This window comes from Pelobates fuscus, chromosome 11, assembly GCF_036172605.1.
Source record: "Pelobates fuscus isolate aPelFus1 chromosome 11, aPelFus1.pri, whole genome shotgun sequence".
Lineage (NCBI taxonomy): Eukaryota > Metazoa > Chordata > Amphibia > Anura > Pelobatidae > Pelobates > Pelobates fuscus.
In genome coordinates, this window is record NC_086327.1 from 13,650,587 (window position 1) to 13,675,458 (window position 24,872).

Here is a 24,872-nt window from a genome sequence, read left to right on the forward strand (position 1 = left end):
ATATTTCTTAATATATATATTTCTCTATCTATATATACATATAGATCTATATCTATCTATATTTATATATCTATATATATTTATATATATATATATATAACTATATATATTTATATATATATATATATATTTATATATATATATATATATATATATATTTATATTTATATATATATCTATACATATATATATATATATATATATATATCTATATATATATCTATATATTGCTATATATATATATATATATTTCTATATATCTATATATATATTTCTATATAACTATATATATATCTATAGTAATATAATTTAAACTTATAATTAATTAGATATTTACCATTGACTGGCACAGGGTAGTGAGAGTTGGTGTTCTATCAGATTCAGAAGGTATCTGAATCTGATAGAAAACCGGGGCTACAGGAATGGGAGGTGGGCTAAGGGAGGGCAGTGGGCGGTGAACTGAGATGCCACTCAGTTCGACGCTCGTGAACGCGCACACCGCGCACATGCGTAGTCAATGAATCTCTATGAGAAGATTTTAATTGGCTGAGCGCTGCGTTGGACGCGCATGCGCTTTTCGGCCGCGATGATTTCCTATGAGAGGAAATTCATTGGCAGACAGCGGGGAAAACAGTCAGCAGACCCGATGACCGCGCGGGAGGTGTCGACGATCGGTGACGTAGCGCTACAAAGAAGGTAAGTAAAGGGGTATTTAGAATAGAATTTAAAAGTTAAAAGTGGGGTTCAGAGGGGCACTGAGTAGTCAGGTATAGAATAGGGCTGTTAAATCAGGTAGTTTAGTGGTGCCTAGAGTGGTCCTTTAATGCATGTGTTGTGCTGAGCTACTTCAATTGCATCTGTTTGATTTGCTCATTGCAAACAGCTGAAAGTCTGTACATTTTGACAAAAAAACTAATTTTTAATGGGGGGTTGAATAATTTTGATTACAGCTGTACATATCAACCAAATCCATTGCTGCCATCACGCTACGTCATTTAAAAGTAAGAAAAAAAACTTAACACAATTTAAAAATCACAATACAACATAATCAAGTAATATATCTTTTATTTTTAAATTACACACACAGTTAAATAAGTGTCACTTTTGGGGTGCATGGAAAAGTGGGTAATACTTATAAGCAGTGCAGCTAAATATACTAATAAGGTAGTCAAGCACTAGTTTATAAACAAAATACAAGTTTAGAAACAAACCCCCCCAAATGATGATTTATTAAACATTAACTTATGAACATTCTTTGCTGTAATATAAAAAAAAAGGTAAAAAAAATAAAAACTTTTTGATATAAAACTTATTTTTTTTAACACAAGAGTTTAGTGAGGAATAAAGCCACAGTTATTGCCAGGAAGAATCCACTGTAGAGGGCAGCACTTCCACTGCTGCATTTCATGGTGGACTTCATGTTCATACCGTGAGCCGATATGGACTGGTCTCCTAACTCACAGATATTTTTGGTGGTGCAACCACGGTTTGCTGTCTTGAGTGAAATGAGTCCTAAAGAAAAAAAAAAACAATGCGAATATGAGCAAACTGTATAATTTAACTAAATGGCTGAATATTAACACATTCTAAATGTGTTGCAGGAGTCATAAGATGTAGCCTTGGGCTGAAGTCTCTGTTCTTTTTTGCCACCTAGCATTGTCTTCGTATAGAATCCAAGTATTCTATGGCATTGACACTGACACATGGTGATCTGGAGTGTGGATCAATAGATCATCCTGTTATCTATGTTATCATGCAGTGTATTAGAACACCTATTTTATTTGTTACTGGTATTTATTAAGCGCCAACAGATTCGGCAGCGCTCATTGACTATACAATAATGTTGATCGGGACTCGAATGCAGTGGAATCATATGAGAACATTTCCCTTACTGGAAGTGCAGAATTAAGAAGGGGGTATTAATAGGGTACGCATTTGAAACAACACATTTGAAAGTGTGGAGGATGCTTATGAGCAACACATTTGAAAGTGTGGAGGATGCTTATGAGCAGAATGAAGTAAGCTACATAACTTTTTTTATGAATGGGAACCTACTGATTGGCTTAGAGCATCTGGCCGCTCTAGCCTCCTTGCCCAGGAACACTCTGCGCTTCCTGTAACTACAATTCAGAAGCTGGATGCACCTGGGGCACCTGTAGAATGGGCGCTGGAGGCAACCTTTGTGGTTAAACCAATCAGGAACGTTTAACCCTTTTAGTTAAGAGTCCACCCAGCAGCCTCCTGACACCATATCAACTTTATGACATTGTTATGATGAACAAAGTTTCATTTTAATGAAATGTAGGGTTAGTGATCCAAAATCTGTATTTATTTCTTTACAAAGAAAATGTAATTAATCCAAAGTCTTTTAGGACAATGTGGACAGTTGCCCAATCATATTCTGGTTGATGCCCCACTGTAAACGTTTGTGTATATTTTGTGTACAGCATATCCCAACAGGATTTTGTTATTTAGGACTTAAAAAACAATGTTTAACCCTTTACTGTCAGATAGTGCATTACTTAACATCCTGACACCAAGTGCACTATTGACTTGTAAAACAAAGCAATAACTGACCAAATGAAAATGGTGTCAGACTCCGTGGAATTACCGTCTATTTGTGTAGTCTGGAGGTAGCACATATCTTCATTCCCTGTGCACTCTACTGTGTCACTTGTGTAACACCAATCAGAGTTAATATCAATGCAGCTTCGACAGATGAGTCCATTGGTCTGTGTATTTATTTTGGGTACTGTGAAGAAGGAGAAAAACACAAAGTTACCTTTAGAAATTTTTCATTTAAAGGCACTTCAGCATCTGTTGAGATAAAAGGCATATCTACACCACAAGAGTTAGCCGGGTCGGCCAAAAATAGCACAGCATTATTTAGCAAAACTAGGTGTGTTGCAAAAAGGTTTGGTGCTTTGGGGGATTTTCAACTGGAATGTTTTTGGCTTTAAAAAAAAATAATACACTGAACACAGTGTACCGCACAGTGCCTGGACGCTTGACAGCACACACTGTACGACCACACTCAGAAAAAAATTAAAACATTTTTTTTTCTGCTTAAGGTTAACAAAAAAAAACTTTAAACATCTGCATATTGATGATTACAAGCAGGTGTTAAGTGGAAGTGGCTAGCAGTGCGTCAATGCACTAACCGTAACCACAACTCTCACATTAGGATGAATGAAGGTATCTATCATTTAAAGTGTGTAGGAGTAGCTAAGCAGGAGGACCTTTTTTTTTTTTTTGCTTAATACTAAACAACACACCCCCCCAAAAAAAGATCCCCTTCTACAGTTAACAATTAAAAAAACAAAAAACTATAATTAATAACCAAGTTTCACAGTAGAATCAATGATGAAGCAGCAATCTCCTATCTCCCACTCAAATTATTGTTAAAGGAACACTATAGTCACCTAAATGACTTTAGCTAAATAAAGCAGTTTTAGTGTATAGATCATTCCCCTGCAATTTCATTGCTCAATTCACTGTCATTTAGGAGTTAAATCACTTTGTTTCTGTTTATGCAGCCCTAGCCACACCTCCCCTGGCTATGATTGACAGAGCCTGCATGAAAATAAAACTGGTTTCACTTTCAAACAGATGTAATTTACCTTAAATAATTGTATCTCAATCTCTAAATTGAACTTTAATCACATACAGGAGGCTCTTGCAGGGTCTAGCAAGCTATTAACATAGCAGGGGATAAGAAAATCTTAATTAAACATAACTTGCAATAAAAGCCTGAATAGGGCTCTCTTTACAGGAAGTGTTTATGGAAGGCTGTGCAAGTCACATGCAGGGAGGTGTGACTAGGGTTCATAAACAAAGGGATTTAACTCCTAAATGGCAGAGGATTGAGCAGTGAGGTGACTATAGTGTTCCTATTACAATAATTTGAGTGCGAGATAGGAGATTGCTGCTTCATCATTGATTCTACTGTGAAACTTGGTTATTAATTATAGTTTTTTGTTTTTTTAATGTTCTATACACCAAAACTGCTTCCCTAAGGTGACTATAGTGTCCCTTTAAGTGCCACTGACTGCTAGCTAGGTAGATACATTCTTACTGCAGTTCCATAAACCTAGTCTCACCCTAAGATCAATGACACAGTGACAACTCAAATGTGTTTAACCCCTTAAGGACACATGACATGTGGGACATGTCATGATTCCCTTTTATTCCAGAAGTTTGGTCCTTAAGGGGTTAAAAGGCTCCTGGTAACAGCTAGTAAGTTAAACCTAGTCTAAAACTAGAATTGATGACCCAGGTTATCTCCTACTCCCTTCACAGGCAAAGCAAGAGTAACACACAGTATCACTGCTGGACTGCCTGAAATCCTGCTTCAAAGTATATGCTGCCATTTTTCCCTTATTTCCCCTCTAAACTAAGCTGATAATTTGCCTCCTGTGGAAATAGAATCCTCTTTTCCATTGTAATCTATTCCCCTTTTTATCTGGTGCCAGCGGTGCCACTCCAAATCATAAATAAAAAATGAGCATATTTTGGGCATTGTACAAGTTGATTTATTTGAGATTCTGGCATTTGGTTATTCAGCAAATGGAATTTTGGTCAGTCCAAATGCAGATGAATTGCAGTTCAGCCCAAAACAAAATTCCAAGTCAGGTAAGCGCTAACAAAATTTACTTTCATGAGTTGCAGAACTGGTCTATGCAGATAATGAAGATGTCCACACCACCCTTTGCCCGACACTTTCTGGTTAGTGCTGTGCATTGTCAAATCAAGAAAAATGTTCTGTGACAATCCTTATCCCAATTCTTCTTGGAGTGATGTGTGGCTTTGTTTAGATTTGGGGATTTGTGTAAAACAGATTATCCGCAAAGTTTATACACTAAGTTGTATGTGTCGATTTAAAATAGAAGCTGCTTCATTAAACTATTGTGGACTACAATTCCAATGAGATTTAGACAACCTCTGGGTGACATTGATTGACGCTCTATCTAACATAAGTTGTTAGCCACATGGAGAAGCTGAGCAGTCTGTCCAAGAGCTGCAGAGAACTCGTTTTACAGCCAGTTAAATATATTTGTTGGTCGATTGACAGCCCTGTACACAGACGAAAACTATTTTATTAAATCTCTGGAATGAAAAAACTTTAAAAAGAAAGTTTGCAGCAACATTGCGTTTTCACTATTATCACTTTAGTAAAATGAAGTGATTATGGTGCTTAGAATGACTTTTTAAGTTTGTAGGCTTGCCTCCCCCCCCCCACCCCCCCCTTCTTCATTCTTCATGTAGGGATGGTGAGTGGGCCAAGAAAAGTCATGGTTCCAGGGTCTCTGCCAAACCCTGCACCCTAGCTTGCTGCGGTCAACTTCTGATTTATCCTGCTCTTTCAGGATTTAGAGGGAAGACAACATCAAAAGCGAAATGATTGAGGTTCTTACATGTGGGTTCAGGTGGGGTACAGTTGTCAGTGTAGCAGCAGCTAATACCAGCTTCGCTTTTGACGTCTTGCATAACGGTAAAACTTCCTTTCATACCGCATTGTTTCTTAGGAATGCAATTTCTTGTAAATGTTTCTGATACTTTTACTTCTTCTGCAAACAGTAGACAAAGCAGCATTATTAGTAGTGAAAAAAGGGTAGATCACATGGCAAATCGAGTATACTATACAAGGGGATCTTAAAGGGACACTAGGAACACCATAGTTTAATGTAATGTTTCTGGTGCCTAGAACATGTTCCTGCAGGCTTTTAATGTAAATGCTGCCCTTTCAAAGAAAAGGCAATGTTCACATTACCGCCAAGTAACACCTCTAGATTCAGTTGTTCAGACTAGCACTAGAGGTGATTCCTCATCCAGAGCTGTACAACATCCAGCACCTAAGTTTATTGTCTCCACACCCTGAATGGAGGCCCTGGACATTCCCCATAGAGATGCATTATTTCAATGCATCGAAGAGATGCTACTGGGAGCAGTGCTGCATTTTTGCTACTCATGCAAAAAAAGGTAAAGCATTGGATTGGCTGATATTGTCAATCCTGATGATCTCAGCCATGGAGGTGGGGTGAGGGGGAAGAGGTAAGTTAAAAACCTTTTCACTCCAGTGGGGCTAGGTATCTAAACAGGTCTAACACAATACATGTTTGAATCCCTAACACCATACTTTCCCTTTTATTACTGTATATATTTTTCTTGTCTCATAAATGTTTACATTTTATTTGAGAGGGTGGAAGGGTGGAGTTCCCCTTATAAAACAAGGGCTCTTTGAGGTCTCTAGACTAGTACATTGTGTGTATTTATACAAATATACACACCGAGCTAATGGCACAGTTGCAATGTTTCAAAAATTAGTTTCACTTTATTTCGATTTCCAAAATAGGTATAGGACCCTGGACAGGGAACCTAGAACAATAATTAATTTGGAATCTTCAGTCAAATAAATATTTTAGTATTTTGTTATATTTAGCAGAATGTGTTCTATCACTCAGGTTATGGCCATCCTCCATGCCTAAGAAATAGATATAAAAATAGCCTACATTTGTCCATTTATATGTATCCCATGTTTCGTAGTATCGAAGTAACGTTCCTTTCCTACTGATGCGGGTAACATTGTTCGTTCTGAATTGCCTTTATTAATTTGTTTTCTCTTGTAGCACACATTTATATGACTATATTACATTAGGGAAGTAAGAGGGCATAAGAAAAGTACATCATTATATGAACAAGATAACCTTGGGCATGATTTTGTGAAGTGTAGAGTGCTCACATATTTTCAAAATACTGGCAAAACAACAACATGTTTCGCATTGTTGTGTTAATTCAGAGATACGGTAATCTTTTACAACCAGGCAATAAATGCATATCTATAACATGAAAACGATTCACTATTTTGCATTGGGTAATATGGCACAGGGGTTGTCAGAACACTAAAACAGCAAATATCCCCTTACAGACCTTAATGGCAAATTTCAAGTAAAAAAATTAATCAATCCATAAGCTTTACAAAGTTCTGGAGGACAGAAAAATATATTTTTGTCTCCTAACTTCTTACATTTTATTTTATGGGGTAGAGTGTCCTCATATAATCTTTCATTATCTTTCCTTGCAAACAATGGCTCTTTGAGGTCTCTAGCCCAGTGAATTGTTGAGCTATGCGTTGTCCTAGACTTTCCACTCAGCGGTGCATTCAGGAAGCCCTTTGTTAGAAGAGCTATGTGAACTTTGCTTATTTGCATGCACCATTACTCATGCCTTGCTAAGCTGACAGCCAGGGGAGGGCATTGGGGGCAAATGCCCCGCAGGGCACTAGAATAGCGAGGACTGGTGGTTCCTACATTACACAAAAATAAATACATTATGTAACAGTATTTATTTACCACTAATGTTTTCCATTTCCTTGCAGGTTTCGTATAAAATAATCGCAAGGTTATTCACTTAAAGGACCACTATAGTGCCAGGAAAACATACTCGTTTTCCTGGCACTATAGTGCCCTGAGGGTGCCCCCACCCTCAGGGACCCCCTCCCGCCCGGCTCTGGGGAGAGGAAAGGGTTAAAACTTACCTTTATTCCAGCGCCGGGCGGGGAGCTCTCCTCCTCCTTTCCACCTCCGATCCTCCCTTTCGGCTGAATGCGCATGCGCGGCAAGAGCTGCGCGCGCAGTCAGCCGGTCGCATAGGAAAGCATTTACAATGCTTTCCTATGGACGCTTGCGTGCTCTCACTGTGATTTTCACAGTGAGAATCACGCAAGCGCCTCTAGCGGCTGTCAGTGAGACAGCCACTAGAGGATTTAGAGGCTGGCTTAACCCTTATATAAACATAGCAGTTTCTCTGAAACTGCTATGTTTATATAAAAAAGGGTTAAACCTAGCTGGACCTGGCACCCAAACCACTTCATTAAGCTGAAGTGGTCTGGGTGCCTAGAGTGGTCCTTTAAGTACAATTTGAAATTCTGATTAATATAGCCAAATTGGAAAAATTCTCTAGGTCGGCTACACTTCCATGTTCCGCTACTTCGGCCTTAAATTTGAAATTCACTTTGAATTCTCAGTTTACTGAATGCCCCTGTTAATATTTTAGTATTTGCAAATTTAATATAAGGCATTCACTATTACATCAAGAAAGGGAGTGGAGTATGATGGGATAAACTTCTGGTTTGTACTCAAATTGGACTATTTGATTGTAATAGGCACCCCTCCCAGGTCAAATATAGTCAGCCCTCCTCTACTGACAGCCCCCAGTCTTCTCATGCAGATAAGGGAACTCTGATCTTATATGTATTTGAGGTGCAAAGGTGTCAAGGGTTTAAAAGACACTTGTATTTAGGGAAGGAATAACAAGGATGACCTGTGTAACAAGAGGTTTTAGTGAAATGAGAATGGTACAGTAGCAAGTTAGGGGTGTGTATTTTTTCATTGTTGTTTATTTAACAGAAAGGGCAAAATGTGTTCATATAGCACCTACTTTGGTAACCTACAACGTAATATGTTCCACAGACGCTATCGGAAGGGCAGGTGACGCTGCCACCATCGCAGGATTTGGTGCCCATGACCATACATTGAGTGCATGACAAGGCGTAACCTGGAATAAAAATATTTAGAAATGTGATACAGAGAAACATAGAGAGATGTAATAAGACAAAAAGTTGAAGAACAACATTTTATTACCTACCACCTTTTATCATTCTTTTATGTATCTGTAACCCTGGGTTTCCTGGAGTTTGTGGGTTTCATGGAGTTTGTGAGCATACAAGCCACAGGAGAGGGCTATTTTGTCCTCACTGCATATATTTCATCACCTTACCAATGATTACAAACCATGTCCAGTATGTTTGTGAACACCTATCGTTACTGGCACGGAGTTGATGAAGGAACTTTTTATTGAAATGTTATTCCTATTTGTGAGATATCAAAGTCACATATACTGTCTGATTTTCAGTGCTGCCAGTAAATAGATCAGACACCATGGATGTGTCCTACATGTATTTAAACATCTCACGTGAAAAGGACATTTTTTTCAATGTCTTCTAGAAATGTACACAGCCTTTGATTAATGGTTTAAGGATTGTCTTTCAGACTCCGTGCGGCTTATTTTTATAGAAATTACATAAGAGTGATAACTTTATTCAACCTGGGCCAACCTCTTCCGGGCTGGTGGGAGCAGTTGATTATTGGCTGCCACCCCATCTGGCAAGGATAATATTTTACAAATGATACAGCAATGGCTTGATGTTCATATGGAGAGGGTTCACCAGGGATTGTTTGAACTTTTTTTTATTTCAATAATTTAATGATTATAAAACACTATTTCATACTGAGACCCCAGGTTGACTTCAAATTAAACTAAGGTCCTTACCACACTATTGTTATACCAGACAACAGGTCTACAGAATTGCTCAGACTGGAGAAATTTATGTCAGTTTTGTAGTAGATTTTTAGAAATAGTATATTGTTGGAAAAAGTCTCTTAGCAAGCTCCTAACACAGATTGTGCCGATTGTAACATGTTCAGCCTCACCAGTGTTTGCAGTAGTTGCCTTCCTGATAAATGCGGAAGTGCCGTTCAGCGGTCATGCGGCAATATGTCTGACTCCTGCAACATCTTGGTGGATGACGACGTCGATGTGTGTGTGTGATGTCACGTAAAGGACGCACGCGCACGTACTGGGGTCAAAGGCCGAGTACGGCCAATCAGATCTGAAGGAGGCTTATATAAACTCCTTTTTTCCTTTTACTCATTGCCCTATCGTGGTTTCCCTTAGTGGTTGTCCGAGAGTGTGTTCCTGAGCGTTTATTTCTGGTTATTGACTTTGGCTTCATTTTGACTTCCCTGTATTCTGGTATCCCTGACTTTTGGCTCTCTCTTATCGTTGTGTCCCATTCTGTGTCCCATTCTGTGTCCCATTCTGTGTCCCCGACCTCAGCAAGTGTTCTGACTATTCTCTGGTACGTTAAAGGGACTCTATAGTCTACATATAAAAGCAAGAAAGACAGGTCCCCCAGCCTTCCTTCTTGCTTTTATATGAACTTACATTTAATTAAAAAAAAATTCGAGGTGTTTTTATATTAAAAACTTACCTCCGTTCCAGCGCCGAGCTCCCAGCCAGGCCGCGCCCCCTTTTTCGTCAAAATGACGAAATCGCGGGGCCCAATAGGACGCTTCTCTGAGAGAAGCGTCAGGGCGATGTGGTGCGCATGCGCGGCTTCGCGCTGCACCAATCGCGTTCTTCATAGAGCGGCATTGACAGCCGCCCTATGAAGAACCTGAGCGCTTTACCGCGCATGTGCGCGGAATGCGCGTTCGCGAGCTGAGCTGTCTGACTGACAGCTCAGCTCGCTTTCTAAAATTATCAATAAGGGGGGACCTACTGTCCCCCCCCGGCCCCCACCCCTGAGCGGTGGGTGGGGGCCCTAAAATTCACAATAGGGGGGGACCTACTGTCCCCCCCCGGCCCCCACCCCTGAGCGGTGGGTGGGGGCCCTAAAATTCACAATAGGGGGGGACCTACTGTCCCCCCCCGGCCCCCACCCCTGAGCGGTGGGTGGGGGCCCTAAAATTATCAATAGGGGGGGGACCTACTGTCCCCCCCCGGCCCCCACCCCTGTGCGGCGGGTGGGGGCCCTAAAATTCACAATAGGGGGGGGACCTACTGTCCCCCCCCGGCCCCCACCCCTGTGCGGCGGGTGGGGGCCCTAAAATTATCAATAGGGGGGGACCTATTGTCCCCCCCCGGCCCCCACCCCTGAGCGGTGGGTGGGGGCCCTAAAATTCACAATAGGGGGGGGACCTACTGTCCCCCCCGGCCCCCACCCCTGTGCGGCGGGTGGGGGCCCTAAAATTATCAATAGGGGGGGACCTATTGTCCCCCCCCGGCCCCCACCCCTGAGCGGTGGGTGGGGGCCCTAAATACAAAGGGGGTGGGGACCCTAGTTAACCCCCCCCCCCCCAAAAAAAAAAACTTATCTCCCTACCTACCCCCCTCACCCTAAAAATAATGAGGGGGGACCCTTTAACTAAAAACCTGTAAAGAGAAAAAAATAAGATAAAAACAACTTACCATTCGATGTTTTCTTTCTTCTAAAATCTTCTTTCTTCAGCCCCAAAAAAGGCCAAATAAAAATCCATAATAACCGACGCAATAAAAAAAAAAAAAAAACAGAGCGCAAAAAAAAATAATCCATCTTCACCCATGGAGGGCTCCGCGCAGACTGAGCTCCGCAGGGCGGGGGAAGGCTTATAAAGCCTTGCCCCGCCCTGCAATTAGGCTAAGAACACTCTGATTGGTGGGTTTAAGCCAATCAGAGTGCTCTTTGTCATTTTACAAGCGTGGGAAAGTTCTTTGGAATTTTCCCACGCTTGTAAAATGACACAGAGCAATGTGATTGGATGGCTTGAAATCCATCCAATCACAGTGCTCTGTGTCATTTTACAAGCGTGGGAAAATTCCAAAGAATTTTCCCACGCTTGTAAAATGACACAGAGCACTGTGATTGGATGGATTTCAAGCCATCCAATCACAGTGCTCTTTGTCATTTTACAAGCGTGGGAAAGTTCTTTGGAATTTTCCCACGCTTGTAAAATGACACAGAGCACTGTGATTGGATGGATTTCAAGCCATCCAATCACAGTGCTCTTTGTCATTTTACAAGCGTGGGAAAGTTCTTTGGAATTTTCCCACGCTTGTAAAATGACACAGAGCACTGTGATTGGATGGATTTCAAGCCATCCAATCACATTGCTCTGTGTCATTTTACAAGCGTGGGAAAATTCCAAAGAACTTTCCCACGCTTGTAAAATGACAAAGAGCACTCTGATTGGCTTAAACCCACCAATCAGAGTGTTCTTAGCCTAATTGCAGGGCGGGGCAAGGCTTTATAAGCCTTCCCCCGCCCTGCGGAGCTCAGTCTGCGCGGAGCCCTCCATGGGTGAAGATGGATTATTTTTTTTTTGCGCTCGGGTTTTTTTTTTTTTTTTTATTGCGTCGGTTATTATGGATTTTTATTTGGCCTTTTTTGGGGCTGAAGAAAGAAGATTTTAGAAGAAAGAAAACATCGAATGGTAAGTTGTTTTTATCTTATTTTTTTTTCTTTACAGGTTTTTAGTTAAAGGGTCCCCCCTTATTATTTTTAGGGTGAGGGGGGTAGGTAGGGAGATAAGTTGTTTTTTTGGGGGGGGGAGAGGGTTAACTAAGGTCCCCACCCCCTTTGTATTTAGGGCCCCCACCCACCGCTCAGGGGTGGGGGCCGGGGGGGGACAGTAGGTCCCCCCCCTATTGTGAATTTTAGGGCCCCCACCCACCGCTCAGGGGTTGGGGCCGGGGGGGGACAATAGGTCCCCCCCTATTGATAATTTTAGGGCCCCCACCCACCGCTCAGGGGTGGGGGCCGGGGGGGGCAGTAGCCCCCCCCCTTATTGTGAATTTTAGGGCCCCCACCCGCCGCACAGGGGTGGGGGCCGGGGGGGGACAGTAGGTCCCACCCCTATTGTGAATTTTAGGGCCCCCACCCACCGCTCAGGGGTGGGGGCCGGGGGGGCAGTGCCCCCCCCCCCTTATTGTGAATTTTAGGGCCCCCACCCGCCGCACAGGGGTGGGGGCCGGGGGGGGCAGTATGTCCCCCCCTTATTTTTTATTTTAAGGCCCCCACTGGCCGCACAGGGGTGGGGGCCGGGGGGGGACAATAGGTCCCCCCTTATTGATAATTTTAGGGCCCCCACCCGCCGCACAGGGGTGGGGGCCGGGGGGGGCAGTATGTCCCCCCCTTATTTTTTATTTTAAGGCCCCCACCCACCGCACAGGGGTGGGGGCCGGGGGGGGACAATAGGTCCTCCTTATTGATAATTTTAGGGCCCCCACCCGCCGCACAGGGGTGGGGGCCGGGGGGGCAGTATGTGCCCCCCTTATTTTTAGGGCCCCCACCCACCGCTCAGGGGTGGGGGCGGGGGGGGGGAGGAGAGTAGGTCCCCCCCTTCCCCCTTCAACCACTATTGTGGCCAGACAGCATCCCTGTGGGTTCGGGCTTCAGCTGTCAGCTGAAGCCACGCCCACAGCAGTGCTGACAGGCTGTCAGCACACAAAGCGCGTTCACAGTGCTTTGTGTGCTGATAGCCCGTCTGATGCATTCACCCAGAATGCATCGGACGAGAGGCCTTTTTAGGGCCTCTGAACTCGGAAGTCCCTCTGGTGGCCGTCTGATTGACTGCAACAAGAGGTGTTCCAAGCTTCCAATGTAAACACTGCATTTTCTCAGAAAATACAGTGCTTACAAGAAAAAGGCTCCGGGTAGCTGTAGCACTCACCTAAACAACCTCATTAAGCTGAAGTTGTTCAGGTGACTATAGTGTCCCTTTAAGTCCGGCCATTCTAAGGCCTCGGAAGACGTTACCTTCTAGTCCTAGCTGTGATACAGTTATACGTGCTGGATCAACTTGTAATCCTGACAGCGATTTACTTAATGTTATAACCAGAAACAGAACAGCGATCATTACAATCATTTTTTGTTTTATTTAATTTGTATTTATTACATACTATAATTTAAATTTTAATAAAATCTACTAAGAAAATCTACTATAATAGGAAAATACATATATCTTCACTACAGTGACCCCCAGGTTACCCATGTGGTGTATAATAATATACACATAGATGCTAGGAAATCCTTTTAAATTTCCAGATTCCTTTCTGGATAAGACCTGTATAAGACCTTATACTCATTTTGGTTGAGATATACATTACGCCTTATTGTACCTGTACAGTTGTTAAAGCAGGGACCTCTCTCTGTTGTAATGTTACATATAAGCCACATTGTTAAAGAATACACACATTGTAATAACCCTTACATTGTCATATACTTACATGCACCACGTGTTCCAATATTAAGGTAATATTAAGAGAATATTAATACTATGGGGCTAAACTCAAAATGCAGGCTACTGCCAAGAGCACCTGCCTTGCAAAGACGTGTCATTTAGATGCATTGGGAAGTCTGTGATTGGACAAGCACAGAAAGTCAATTGAGATTCCATTGCAATTGTGTTTTATACCTCACCTCTTCTAGATTATAAGCTCATGAACCAATTGTTCCTTTAACATTAGGTAATTGTCTAATTTACTGTTAAAGTTCCCCCTTTATAATTTTGTAAAGTGCTGCTGAATAAGTTGGTCATACGAATGCCGATAATCATAATAAAAATGTATTTTGGGTAATTTTTCGGTATATGTAAATTAAATCTATTGAGTGTATGAAGCATTAAAAGGAGATTTAAAAAAAAATGAGTTTGTCTTTAAAATATTATGCCTCTGGACATATACTTTCTTGTTATTCTTGCATGTTAACTAAAACAAAAATCTGTGCCGTAATATTGAGTGACATAGTTGGATACGCTTTGTTATAACTCTGCATTGTTTATTTTATGTCAGCTTGTACACTAATCCATACACTGCAAAAATAAAGAATGAAAAAAAAAGAAAAAAAAAAGTGAATTTCAAGTTTAAGGCCAGATTTGACCTTAAATTCGAAATTAAAATCCCCTTTATTAAATAAACCCTGTATTTTTTTGCCAATTTTTTTTAATTTCTTGTAGAATTTCACTCTGGATTGTATTTAGTAACACACATTTATGCTCCATTTCTGAATTGCCCCTTGGTAACAATTATATGAGAATATTGGTTTTAAACTCGATACCGTTTTAATACTTTTGTTATCAAGAATTATTTAGTGGAATTTTTGCAAATGTCTTTACAATTCTTTTAATCAGCTTTTTTTTTATATATATATATCTATTGACTCCTTGTCATATTCTGTCACATTTCACTGTCGGTGACATCACACCTACACCTTTCCTGGTATAGATTTCCAGATATATAGATTGTGAAAATATCTCAGCATTTTTATATCGGACATCTGTCTCTTTAAAACATTTTGTTAATGAATTCTCAGTCATTAAAAAGACAGCGAATCTTCAGTAAAATAGTTTTATGAGATCACAGAACTTGCAGAATAGTTCATATCATTCTATTTAAACATTTCTCTCAAAAGGTAAAAAAATGGTGTTACATAAAATGTCAAGCTAATTAAATGATGTTATAGATTTATACATGTAATCATCTTTTTACAAATGGACTGGCAGTTTCTATTATTTGGTTTGTGATATGTATCAACTGTATTCTTTTATTTTCATTCGTATTCATTTCTCAGGTAGATATATATATATATATATATATATATATATATATATATATATATATATATATATATATTTATTTAATAAAGTGAAAATTGATCAAAGATCTAGAATAAACTCCAGAGATAGTGTGCAGACAGACTGTATCAGCATCTTTGTATTGGGTATCTGTCACTTTAAACCAATTTCCAGATTTTCGATCCAGTGACTCCCTTTTCTCAGTCTAAGGAGCAAGTTAACACTGCAGAACCTGCACAACAGATCTTATTGGCTAAATTAAATAGTCACCGTAAAGCTAAATCCAATGTTAGCAATGTATTACTCCTGCCCATTTGTATTTATTAGTATAGACACGGATACGTAGGAATGATCACATCCAGGTGTTCAATAAACAGAACGCTTAGAACTGAGCCACTAGATACATAAATCCCTTCTCTCAGCAGAATGGAGTCTGTGTCCAGGGAGAGGTCTTCCCACACAGTCTGAATATAAACAGACAGAGGAGAGATTTATAGTGAGCAAATTATTTCATGTGTATCGCAGTGACCTTAACATATCCAACCCAGCAGAGAGAGTTAAACTAGTGCCCTGTCTGCATTTAAAGAGACACTGTAGCACTGTGAATACATATGTGTATTCCAAATGCTACAGTGTAAATATCCCTAGTTAATTTTAGGCCTCCCACATGCAATTCTCAAACTAACTTGAAAATAAATAATGTACTCACCTTCCTGCCAGCACAGAGTCTCTCTTGGCGCTGTCACAGCCCATCCTTGTCTGATGTCGACATTCCAATCCAATGTTCCTAATAGAGGAGCAGGCACCATAGGCATATGAGCGGTGCTTGCTGCGATGCACGTAATGATTGTCTATGGCAGACTGTGATGGCACTGGGTATGCGCACGTGACGTTGCGGTATTCTAAGGTATAGGAGCTGGGAAGTAATAGTACCGGCTATCCTACCCAGAGAGCTCGGAGACGTGGTTTAAAGTCGCACCTCCAAGCCTTCTACTAAGTTAAATACTGTCATATACTGTCACTAAGAAAGGGGGAACAACCTTAGATACTATAACGACTTCATGTAACATTTGCATTGCTAATTTAATTATGAGTTAACAGAATCAGAGAAATTATTTAGCTTAAAGGGATACTACAGATTCCAAACAAACTTCATGTAAATTAAGCTATTATGGTGCCAGAGAACCATGAAGGCACTCTTATCTGAAAGGGTTAACCCATTTGCGTGCCCCTAGAGGCACTCTTAACTCAAGGGGTTAAACTGTTCTAAAGTGGTTTAACCCCGAAGCTGCCTCTAGCGGGATGTCCACTCCCCCCCCCCCCCCCCAGGCGGCATCTGGCTTCTGAAGTTTCAGATTCAGGCATTGCGGAGTGCCGCTGGGCAGAGACGCAGCTGATTGGCTGAGAGTGGTCATCCAATCAGTGAGTCCCCATTTACTAAACTGGCTTGGAAAAAAATGTACCTTTCCCAAGCCAGTTTAGTGAATGAGGTGTCACTGATAAAATGATCGTCAGCCGACTGCGTCCGTGACGGCACTTTCTGATACTGAAACTTCAGAAGCGGAATGCCACCTGGGGGGAGTGGACATCACGCTAGAGGCAACTTTGGGGTTAAACCATTCGAGAACAGTTTAACCGCTTGAGTTAAGAGTGCCTCGAGGAGCCTCCTGGCATCGTAATAACTGTATTTAGATTGAGTTGTTTTGGTGCCTGGAGTACCCCTTTAAGTCCTAATGTGTAATCTCCCGGCTGATAATTTACTGTGAGATGATTTGCACAAAAAAACATTCAAAGTGAGTGATTATCTCTGCAATGCATTAAAAAAAGAAGAGATCACATTCAGGTGGGAGTGTCTTGGAGCATACCCCAACAGACAGAGCCTTGTCCTGACCAATTTAAGGGACACTCTACTGCCCCAAATAAAAATATAAATAAAATGCACGGCTTTAGTTATGCATTTTGTTTGTTTGTTTTAATTTGGGGTAAATCTAAAACCAGTTAGCAAAAGCTGCAGATCTCTTGTCTGTGGTCTTTGCAATCCATGTCATGTTTCCCAAATGCTGCCATTAATTTGCAGCTATTTTGTACGATTATATCCCAGGGGTAGCCAGCTCTCTCAGTTCCCAGAAACATTATCTAAACAGTAACAGAAACAAAATGAGACAATTATAAAAAAGGAAAAAAAAAAAAAAAAAAAAAAAGGAAAAAATAGGGAATCACAATAAGAAAAATAATGAGAAACAAAAAAAATCTAAAAGTAAATAAATGAGATTGGAAATGAGATTGGAAAATATACGCTGCATTAAAACGTAAACTTTAATAAATATAGTAAAATCGGCAAACAACCTAATTAAAATACAATATAAAGAAAGTAAGATGTGTAACCCGAATACCTTGCTGATTAATATGATATATAAAATACAAAATATACAATCAATTTATCATGAAAATCGGCAGGAAAATATCCAAAACAGGATTGTAATATAGTAACAGAGGGAGATAGAAAAATCACTCACTATGCTATGCTAAGGGGAGCACAGCCATACAAAGGAATTTAGCTCAGAGGTTAATATAACTGTAATAGTTGCATTAGGAATGAGCTAGCTGAAAACAGTAACAGTTTGCTAAACTTTGCAACTTGCATTCAGAATGTCCTGACTGAAATTTGTAACTCTATTATTAAGCTTTTCAACTTCAGAGAAAAACGGAAAAATAATAAATTTACCACAGAGATACTGATGTGCCTTCCAGGGCACCTTAATAAAGTAAAAAAAAAAAAAGTGTGGGGATGTGAGGATCTGGTTAAATTAGCCACAATATCATTATATTTAATGGGACACTGTAGTCACCAAAACAACTTTAGATTAATGAAGCAGTTTTGGTGTATATATCATGTCACTGTAGTCTCTGCCATTTAGGAGTTAAATCACTTTCTTTATGCTGTAGGCACACCTCCATGCATGTGATTTTTACAGCCTTCCCAAACACTTCCTGTAAAGAGTCATCTAATGTTTATACTTCCTTTATTGTAAATTCTGTTTCATTTAGAATGTCTTATCTCCTGCTCTGTTAATAGCTTGATAGACCATGCAGCAACCACCTTTATAAAGTTCAATTTACAAAGCAGGAGATAAAAAACATTTAAAGTTAGTTACATCTGATTGAAAGTTAAACCATGTTTTTTTTCATGCAGGCTGTTTCAGTCACAGCCAGGGGAGGTGTGGCTAGTGCTTTATAAATGGAAACAAAAGTTATTTGACTCCTATATGGCAGAGAATTGAGCAGTGAGACTGTAGGGACATGATCCATACAGAAAAACAGCTCCATTAAACTAGAGATGTTTTGGTGACTATTGTGTGACCCTTTAAATACTCAGTTTGAAATAGACTCTAGCTCCTTATTTATTTGTGTTTTCTAATTATTTCAATAGCCTAGCAGGAGGAGGCAACCTATGGTACTTCAGATGTTATGGACTACATCTCCCCTGCAGAGGCGGCTCTCTAATTAGGTGATTTAGGGGGCCATCTAAGGCCCCGTGCAGACTGGGCCTCACGGCCCCCTACATCACCTTAGGGCAGACTGACATGTCGGGTCCTCAGTCTGTGACCAAGGACCTGACACAGGAGGGGGCCCGTTGGCTTGCCCATTATGCCGCCAGGTGGAAGGCCCCTCCATTCAGTCTGCCCTGGGAGGAAAGCGCCCTGTACAGCCCACGGTCTGCAGCTCCTCCGGGTGCAGAGCTGCAGACTAAGGTGTCTCGCGATCTCCAGCAAATCATTGTTGTTGCAGGTTACCACAGAAAGCTCTGAGCTGAACACGAGATAGGAATCCACAGGACCACCAGGGGAATGAATCCGGGATAAAAAGTATGTTTGTCTACCCACCTTATACACACAATGCAATCCCTATTTATTTTCATGTTGGTTGTTAATGGGGGCCTCATGTTTGAGTTTCAAAAAGTCTAGAGCCGCCACTGCTCCCCTGATACTTTGCCATTATTATGTCAGTAAGAGCATTATCGGAGACGTAGTCAAAAACATCTGAAGTGCCGGAGTTTACCTACCCTTGGTTTAGAGGCCAAGTAAAATGTTAATAGCTCCAAATATGCATACAGCCACTTCTTGATGTTTGATATTTGATTTGAATGATTTATATTTTAAAAATCCATGCAAGGAGCATTGCACTAGATGTTAGAAAATCTAGCTGGGCATAAGAGAAGTCAGATGTTTATATTGGACACCTGTCTCATAATTATTGTTGTAAATCTTCTCCAAAGGGACTCTATAGTCACCCAGACCACAATAATTACATTGCAAGACTAGCGGCGCTTCCTGATTGCTAAAGGACTTTGGTCACCTAAGTGATGGTGAATGTTATCACACTCTGCAATGCTTTCCTATGGGGAGGGCCTAATGTAATAGTGATGCTTGGTGTACATGCACATTAGCCCCCCCACCGTCACATGGTGTTGGAGGAGGCGGAGCGGTGACCCTGCACCGCGGGAATGGAGGTGCGAGGTACGGGTGACCAGGGGACTCTATAGTGTTTGGAATACAAATTTGTATTCCAAACACTATAGAATCCCTTAAAGAAATTTATGGTTAGAGCAAAATGTGTTAAAATGTGTTTGTGATTGTGCATCACTAAAATATCACAAGAGGGATCTTGAGTATGGTCTGCCTTAGATACAGAAATTCTGAGGAATCATGTTTTAACAATTCTCCCAGAATGTCCTGGGAGAATATGCACATGAGAATAGACAGGCACTGAGGTTCAAACGTCATCCAGAATTTCTGAAGTTGCCTTAATTATGGAAAACTGTTTTAAACACTCGATATTAAACCAACGCAATTGCTGCAATCTAACAGACTTGAGGACCAAAAACCTACCATGCATTATTATATATAATTCTTAGAGAATTTATTAATCTTATCTCCATGCATTTATCTCAGGTAGCATCTTGGCTGTTATAGCCATAATCTACTAAACCGTACCTATGCTTGTTTTATATTTCAAACATTTCTATTTAACGGTTGGTGGGATTAAGGTCATATTCTACAAAGGGATATTAGGAATTCTGGCATTGCTCCTTAGGGGTTAAATCAGTGTCACACATTTGGTGACTTTACATAAACAGTAAAGTAACAAGACAGTGTGACTAATAGTTAGGAACAAATCGCACTGTTTATCAGTACAGATCAGCAGATGCAGCAATACATCAACAGATAGTTACATAGTCCATCAAGTTTAACTTTGAAAACCCATTATTTAATGCTGTTGATCTAAAGTAAGGCAAAGGGCAATATAGAATTCCTTCTTCACTATTAATGGCAATCAGATTTCTCCTTGGATCAACAACCTATTTACACGCATATCAATTATAACCTTGAATATTCTTTTTTGCAAAAAAGCATTCAGGCCATTTTTCAAAGATTATCTATAGAATCTGATGAGAACCTCTTAAGGCAGAGAATTCCACATCTTTATAGTCTTTACTGCTGTAAGTGAAAACTCCTTTCTTCCAGTTTTAATAAGTGAAGTCTTGTCTGTTGTATATTCCTGCTAATAAACAGGTTAGCACAGAGTGGGCTTTATTGACCCAGTATTTATTTGTATAGTGCTATCAGATGACTAAGGTGCATTTTTTCACAAGAAAACTACTGCCTTTTTTTTAAGCTTTTTTCTCTCATAACTAATGTTTTCTATCCCCCTTATTAATTTGTAATCTCACCTCTATTATGATTTCAAAAAATATTTTATAGGTGGGGCAGGGCTTGAACAAGATACTGGACAGTCGCAAAATCTATCTTCTTTGGTGAATTAGGGAACCCAAATACCCTACTACTAACCTCTCTGGCTGCGGTACTAACGTCTGGAGTGGACCACGCAAACTAGCTGCTGACCCTTAATCTCACCACTTTCATTCTCGTACTGCTGCGGCCTCCGACTCGGTGTGGCCTGGTGTGGTCCTGTGGCAGTAGGAGTGGTTGATCGCTACGTCTGGGTCCAATCAGGCACTCCTGTGGATCTACTAAGCCCAATATACCCCCCTTCTCTGGACCAGTGGGCGTTATCCTGCCCCACACTGGTTGAGCCAATACATCCGTGTGCACTTCTGCGGCAGTATCCCTTTCAGGCACCAGACACAAGTGCATAAGATGGTGGCTGATTTTCCTAACCACCAGCTACCTTGTACGGAACATCATGATCCCTTTGACCAGTTTGTGAGTGGGCCTCACTTAATGCAAGTACACATACCCAACTATACTAGCCAATCTGCGCTGCAGGCCATCAGGGGCACACGCCTCCCACATCATCCATATGGATGGAAAACCAACCGCCATAGGCATTTATATACCACTCAGGCCTTTTGTCTCACCCGCAAGGGCAAGGCCTTGGATTCAATGAGACCCCAAGTACATGCACCGAGGACTGAGGATGCATGACCTGAGGTGGGAGGATTGTCCTAAACTACCCATCAAGAGCCCCCATCCTCCTTACCCTCCACTATCTATGCCTACCAATCGGGAGAATTGGTTGACTTTCTCCTTGTCATCCAGGGTGCTATTGCAGCTCATACGTTGGGACTCACCATAGTCTCACAGCTGCCTTCATCCATCTCATAGCCACTTTACGATCCCCATAGTCTGTGTACACAATTTGTTTTACTTGTCCTTTTCTTTGTCTAGGAGATACACTGCCCCAACAAGCTTAGCCTCCCACATACTGCTCCCTAATCCTGTCACACTCTGCCACTCTCACCCTGTCACAGTAGCCTTCATTAACCCTGTCACACTCACCTCCCCTCACGGTGTCACACTACCTCCACCAACCATGCAATATTCCCCCCTCCAACCATGCCACACTCACCCTGTCACATTAACCCCTCTAATCCTGTCACACATTTCTTCCCTTGCCATGTCACACTCTATCCTCCAACCATGTCACATTCACCGCCAACCCTGTCACACTCATCCTTCCGCATTCTGTCACATTCATCCTTCCGCATTCTGTCACACTTACTCTCAGCTGTGTCTCATCACCGACACATACATACATACATACATACATAAAACAGGCACACATACATAAAGACAGACACACACATACAGACAGACAGACACATACATAAAGACAGACACACACACATACAGACAGAGACAGACACATACATACATACAGACACACACACACACACACATACACATACATACATACATACAGACAGGCACACATACATACAGCCAGGCACACATACACACATACAGACAGACACACACACACACGCAAGACACACATACATATGGGGCCCTGCAAAACATGACGGCGGCGGGCACCTGGTCGCAGGGGTCCGCAGGGTGGCTGGGCCTCCTGCAGTGATGGGACGGTCGCAGCTGCAACCCCTGCGCCCCCTATATGTACGCCACTGCCCCTGGTCACAGTCACCCTACCATAGTTACACATTTAATCACCCTGTCACTGTCTCTCCCTTAAGACATACACAATCATAAAACAAAACTTCACAATAAACTCAATGCACAAAGGCCACCAGCAGCCCCCCATAAGCACAACACACCACAAGCAGCTAACCCACACACCCAGAAACAAACAAACACATCCTCACAGAGACATAAATTCAGACGCAAGGATACTCTCTGTCAGACACACACTCTCAGGCACATATACAGGTAAACATTGTCAGACAAACACACAGGAAAATACACATTGCAACTGTATGTCGTATTTGTCAATGTGTGTCTCTGTGTATCAGTGTGTATGTTTGTGTGTATGCATGTGCATGTATCAGAGTGTGTATTTGTGTTTGTATAACAGTGTGTATTTGTGTGCATTAGTGTGTGTGTATGTGGCTGCAATGTGAGGGTGGTAGGGTACGGAAAATCCAAAGGTAAACTGGCAACATATATAATATACATCCAGATACAAAACCTGGGGAAAACATGTAAAGAACATATAGGACAATATATATGTAAATTGAATAAAGAATATGTGGGGGGAATTCATATATTTGTCAGGGAAATGTAGATGACACTTTTTTCTTATCTGTAACTTTATTATTTGGTAAATTAGGTTTTCAAGGCTTTTCTGCCCAATTAAAATTTTCATTTCAGTTTGCAATAACCCGTATGTTTATACGACTGCCATGCTATGCAACCAAACCCCGCAATTGTGTATAAACGATTAGCATAATTGCTAATTGCTTTATTGAAAATTAATTAAGTTTGCAAATGATGCCATAACTACAGTCAGAGAGCTCACAACGCAGCGGCACAGGGAGACGCAACACTGCAAGCCTCTGAACGATGAATACAGAGACCAGCTTCAATATAACTACTACTATAAAACCCTTCAATATAACTACAGCTTCTTATACACACACAATACACCCCCTATTTTTCAACTTTGGGTGTTATTGGGGGCCTTGTATTTGATTTTCGTCTAAGACCTCACAATGTCTAGAGCCAAAACTGCCTACCACACCTTTTTTTTCTGTTTCCCGATGTACTATACTTGAGTAACATAATGAAAAATGTGCAGTCCTAACACATGCCATGCTATTATCTCTGTTGACATTCTCATATGTGCTGTTGTGACATTGTATGCATGGTTTTCAATCTTTTGCACATGAAAGATTACAATTTTTTTTTTAACAACAATGTATTTTATCGATTTATAACACCTAAATTAAGTATTCCCGATAACTCCACTATCAATTTAAGGAGGGTCAATGCTATTGTACCTTACTAAAATAATATGAAAACAAAAAATCTTGTTTACTTAAAATGTGTTTCCAGAAACATATGTATAACTAATGTAATTGATTATTATTGTTTTTTTTTATCTTTTTGTAACCTACAAAAATCTGCATAGTTATATATGTGATGCTAAAGTATCACAATACAGATAGTATAAAAATATACAAGCACATTTAACAATACAAGATCAAATAGATATACATTTGTATTGATGCAAAGTTTATTTAGATCACAATGTTTTATAAATACACTATAATTTTTTTTGTTTTTTTAAACAATACGTAAGAATTATAAGCTTCTGATTGTGAAATACTAAAAACTTGATAAACAAGGCAATCTAGTTCAAAGCTTCTTGTACCAACGGTCTGCGAGAAAAATGGAAAACAAAGCAATTCTCCATAGTTTTGCAACTGTATCACTAGACTAAAAGCACTACACATAAGAAACATTAAATTCTTACCGGACGATATAAAAAGTGAAAAGGTACACAGAAATCCAAGCAGAGACCTCATGATGGAAATAGACCAGAGACTCCGTAGAAAAAGAACTGGCACTGTTTAACTGCAGATTGAAACAATATGGATTTTTCTTGCAAGTTCAATTACAAGGGGGGGGGGGGGGAGGGGGGGAGGGATGTTAAACAACCACCATGAAGGGAGGGGATTGGAAGGGTTGAAACAATTCATGGGTTTTGGCAAAAATAGTTCTAATCGTCCTGGATACTGATTCAAATGGAACAAACTATGAAGGCAAAATAAAACGTTAAGTGTGGGTTATAAAGAGTTACATGATATAACATTTACAGTGATAGATTATTTCAAATGTGTGTTGAAAGGTCATGATTTCATAATATTTAAGTGAAGTGACAGTTCCTTATATGTTCACTCCAATACACGTTACTTCAGCATTTAATGCTGTGTATGAATCA

At 40.6% G+C, this 24,872-nt stretch overlaps 1 protein-coding gene across 1 annotated transcript; it reads right to left on the reverse strand.

The window, feature by feature from the left end:
- Window positions 1-1,048: 1,048 nt before the first annotated feature.
- LOC134577361 (phospholipase A2 inhibitor and Ly6/PLAUR domain-containing protein-like) lies at window positions 1,049-24,506 on the reverse strand. The gene is made up of 5 exons (XM_063436065.1): window positions 24,405-24,506; window positions 8,437-8,553; window positions 5,415-5,567; window positions 2,612-2,752; window positions 1,049-1,512 (listed from the first exon to the last, which is right to left on the reverse strand). The coding sequence occupies exons 1-5, from the start codon at window positions 24,454-24,456 to the stop codon at window positions 1,319-1,321; spliced, it is 657 nt and encodes a 218-aa protein (XP_063292135.1). The 5' UTR covers window positions 24,457-24,506; the 3' UTR covers window positions 1,049-1,318.
- Between the last annotated feature and the right edge of the window lie 366 nt (window positions 24,507-24,872).